Source organism: Leiobunum rupestre, chromosome 11, assembly GCF_980474605.1.
Source record: "Leiobunum rupestre chromosome 11, qqLeiRupe1.1.hap1, whole genome shotgun sequence".
NCBI classification, from domain to species: domain Eukaryota; kingdom Metazoa; phylum Arthropoda; class Arachnida; order Opiliones; family Sclerosomatidae; genus Leiobunum; species Leiobunum rupestre.
The window spans coordinates 5034130-5038365 of NC_143394.1; the positions used below are offsets into that span (position 1 = coordinate 5034130).

Sequence of the window (4236 nt, forward strand, 5' to 3'; positions counted from 1 at the left end):
CATTTTTCTCAGATTTTTTTGTCATGGTGTGATTTAAATCAATGATTTTTAAAAAAAATTTACGATATAAATCTGGTTTTAAATTCTGATTTAAATCAGCCAACATGATTGCGGTATTAGTGGCAACATTTATTACCGTTTATTAATTTTTCAAAACAGCACGCTATTTTATACTTCAGTATCTACTCGCCTATGCATTCGGAGTAGCTACACTCAATTTTCAAATGAAATTAATAAACAATTTTATCCGCTCTGAAACTCCACCGATTATAAAATTTTAAATCAATTCCTTCAGGAGGTTTTGGGAATTTGTATATTTAATTTCGATAATTAAAAGCGTTCGTGATTATAAAATTTATTTTTAACTTTATTTAAAATACCTCGTATCCTTTGTCAGACTTCTTACTTCCAAAAATGGGATAATGAACTTTTGCTACTAGTTAATAAATTTTATCGCTTCACTGATAAAAAGCAACTGATCATTTCAGTTTTAAGGTTGTATACCCGTTTTTGGGGTTAATTTTTAGAAGCCCATGTCTCGGAAAGAAACGCTTTAAGATCCATGTTATTTTATTTAAAATTTATTGTTTCACGTGAAATCACATTTTGACCAAGTCACGTCGACAAAAGAGCTAGCGTTTGTTTTGGAAAGTGACAAGGTAACTCAAAAGAGGCTTAAAATGACGTCTAAATAGAGTAACCACTACACTTTAACTACTAGTTGGTTTTCAGAAGTTAATCTCTTTTGTTGGCAGATCGACCACCGAGATATATACAATTGAAATGTGTTTTTGGCCATAAATCTTCCGAAGTAAATTTTATATTCCGATTCAATAATAATCAGTAGTAATTACGCGGTCGAAAACAAGTTAATCGAGCCAATAATACAATTTATAAAAAAAATTCACATTTAAAATGTCGAAAGTTAAGACTGATAAACTGGTCGAGTCAAAAGTACGTACAATAAATAAAATTCTTTATTTAAAATTAAACGCTACAAAAAATGGAACGCCTATCTCGAGCGAGGGAGTTAAATAAACATATAAAAAATGATACATTCCAAGGTGAATTTGGTTAAACGGTGAAGACCCCTTCGATGGGGAAGCCCATGTCGACCCAGCGTTTTTTGTCCGAGGAGAGCATGCACTCACGCAGTTCCTTTTTGCAGGCGCCGAAGCTAATTTTCGTCCAATCGAACGTGGTCGCCGTGAAGTAGCGCTGAATTATCTTCCGCAAATAAATCGTTGGACGACTACAATTCCCAGAAAATAAACGTTCTTCACATTAAATACTTGATAAAGGTTCTTATTAGATAAAAGAATTAATTAGATTTCGTCTACTTTTAAATTTAAATGGAATACAAATATAAGGGACTCTTTGCCATTGTTTACTGGAATATCTATCGCAGGGCCCTTGCTCAAATCTTAATTTTTTTATAGGACTATTTTTACAAAACTGTAGGATTTTATAGGACTATATATGCTATTTATTTTACTAACTTTAAGCTAGGAGCAACAAACACAACACCCCACACAAGGAGAACGCAGCCCGTCAAAAGTCGTGGATTTTCTTGTGTACATTTTTCATTGGCTAGACGCTTTAGCGCCTGCTGCCGTCGGAAGGGGAAAATTTGGAAATTGTCTCCCCCCCGCCCGTAAAACGTTCAGTGTAAAGGCTCGTGACCGAAATTTGAAGTGCAAATTCACTGAGTGCCTTCCCCCCCGGTTGCTACAACTTCCTTTACTGCTTTCGACCGTCATTATATCTCTAGGTGACGTAGTTTTTATACTCTTTGGTCCAATGAAGTTCATACACAACCCTTCGTTAGCGTGCTTAAAGGCTAGTTGCCTTCTCCTTGTGTTTGTTGCTAATAGCTTTAAGCATTTAAAAACAATCTATATTTATTGAAATAAATCTTTGATTTTCACTTAAAAAATAGAAACTATTTAACCATTTTATCACAAAAATATACTAGTAGCTAACCATGTTAACAATAACAAAAATATAGAGTAGAATGATTTGGTATAGGAATTTATCATATAGCTAAATCTAGCAATTTAACTGACAATTGTGAGTGTCTGGATTTGAAAATGGTCAAAATATCAAAATTATAGGACTTTTGAGGGATTTTGCTAAAAATATAGGATGTTGTAAGAAATTTTTTTAAATATAGGATATTATAGGAATTATAGGAACTCTGTCGGCCCTGCTATCGCGTTTGTGCGTCCTACGTCACAAGATGTCGATCCCCCTCTTTTCTCGTAGCGCCTGAGGGAGCTTCGCTAGCTTGTGACGTAAAAACCGTGTACCAATCGCAAACGTTTCCCCCTAAAACTCGAGACAGACGCGTCAACGTGTTCAGATTTTTTACGAAACTTGTATCTAGGCCTATCAAAGAATGTTATTTTTCGTATCTCGATTTGTAGGGATGATAAAAAACCTTAATTAGGGGACCAAGTTATTAGATGGTTAAGCTAAAAAATATATTAGTAGGCTACTTACGTATAAAATCAACGGAATAAAATTAGGATAAAAAACTTTAAATACGTAATAAATTGTTATTTAAAAACATGTTAAAATGTTTATCTAATAACATTAGATAAACATTTTAACACATTTTTACATAAATTTTTATTTCGTTATTAAAGTTGTTTCTCCTAATTTTATTCCATTCTTAGATGGTAATTGTTTGAAATATAACAATCGCCTATTTTTGCGTCGATTCTTCTATTCTCTAAAAGTTTTAAATTTCCCTAGACCTACCATCACTTATTCATACTTAGCATTGACAATGTTGAAATGAGTCGCGGGGTTCAGTTTAAGGGGAATGAGCTTAAAGGCCTAGGTTTTCTTCTGCCAGTCCCCCTTTAAATTAGGCCAACTTGTTCAGCGGTTGGCCTACCACCAGGGTATTTGTGCTCCACTAAGTTAATTTAAACAGAGAAAGGCAGAAAAAAACCTAGGCCTTTAAGCTTACTGTTAAAGCGGGTGAATTTTCCCGAAATTCTTTTAAATATCATTTACGTAAACAATGTAATCACCGTATAAGTCTGCGTATATCATCGCCCAAACGTCCAAAGTCGTTAGGGTTAAGTCCGATTTGGCAGATGACAAAGACCACGCAAGGGTCTTCGGTTTTCTCCTCGACTTTGTCAGCCCATTCCAACCAATCGTGGACCTTCCGCCTTCTCTTGTATTCGTGTGAATTGACGTAAGCCGAGTCGTACACGGGGACGAGAAACCCACCCTCGTGGTACTGGCCTTCCTCGAGGGCCACGTACAATCCAGACACGGCGATCCCGGTATTCGCGTGCGGCCCTTTTTTGTGATGTTTGTTTTTGCGTCCTTTGGCCGTCGGCTTCGGCGTGTCGTGGTCGTTTTCACCCCAGTTCAACGCTGGCATTCTTAGCATAGAGAAATACGATGGCATCTCTGGCTTGGCTGTTGTCCTCTGGCGTTTACGGGCCCGAATACAACGCGCGCAATTAGGGGCTCGACCTTGAAGCTCGTCAAGGGTATCGTCTGTGTTATTGTGACGTTCATGGTCATCGTCCTCGAGATTATCACGTTCAACGTTGACGTCCGTGTGAGTGTCAGTGTCCATATGATTGTTCTGTTCAAGGTCATTGTCACTTTGATAGTCAAAACGCGTTAGTTCGTCGTCGCGGGTATTACGTATTAAACGGTACATTTCAATGGCTTCCAGATATTTCACCAAATCGGGGGGTAGTTGTCGGTCAGCATTGTCAGTTTGCCCAAAGCCTATCGCGATGACCAACGACACAAAAGCAATGGCTCGCGTGTCCTGATAAAAAATAATTCATTAATTTTCTACAAAATAGCCATAGCTTATTAACCTACCATATTAGTCGTTATAACTAGTTTAAAAGCTCAGCTCAAAGTTTCGTGTGGACTGAGTGAGAACGCGCCGTGTTGTGTCAAATAGATCCTCACCACCGAATTTCCATTCCACGTCACAGTTTAAATTTCTTAGCATTAAAGTTAGTTCATTAGAAGAAATATAACTTACGACGCTAACGCCCCCTGGTCTTGTTAATTTGGAAGCTCGGTAAAACGCGACACGGCGACGTGCATTGGCGCGATTTTTAAAACGCTATCTAACTGCTGACGTAAGTTTCAGAGTATGTATAGATCGAATACAGTCAAGACCAGTTAAAAAAATACGGTGGGGCAAGAGTAGAAGCACGGCCAACTTTGATCACTCGCTGTTCGCGC

The 4236-nt window shown here is 37.5% G+C and overlaps 1 protein-coding gene across 1 annotated transcript; it reads right to left on the reverse strand.

The window, feature by feature from the left end:
• Positions 1-955: 955 nt before the first annotated feature.
• Positions 956-3837, reverse strand: LOC149921183 (uncharacterized). Its single transcript, XM_090163038.1, has 2 exons — positions 3042-3837; positions 956-1252 (listed from the first exon to the last, which is right to left on the reverse strand). Exons 1-2 carry the CDS (start codon positions 3689-3691, stop codon positions 1075-1077), a joined length of 828 nt encoding a protein of 275 aa, XP_090019164.1. The 5' UTR covers positions 3692-3837; the 3' UTR covers positions 956-1074.
• Between the last annotated feature and the right edge of the window lie 399 nt (positions 3838-4236).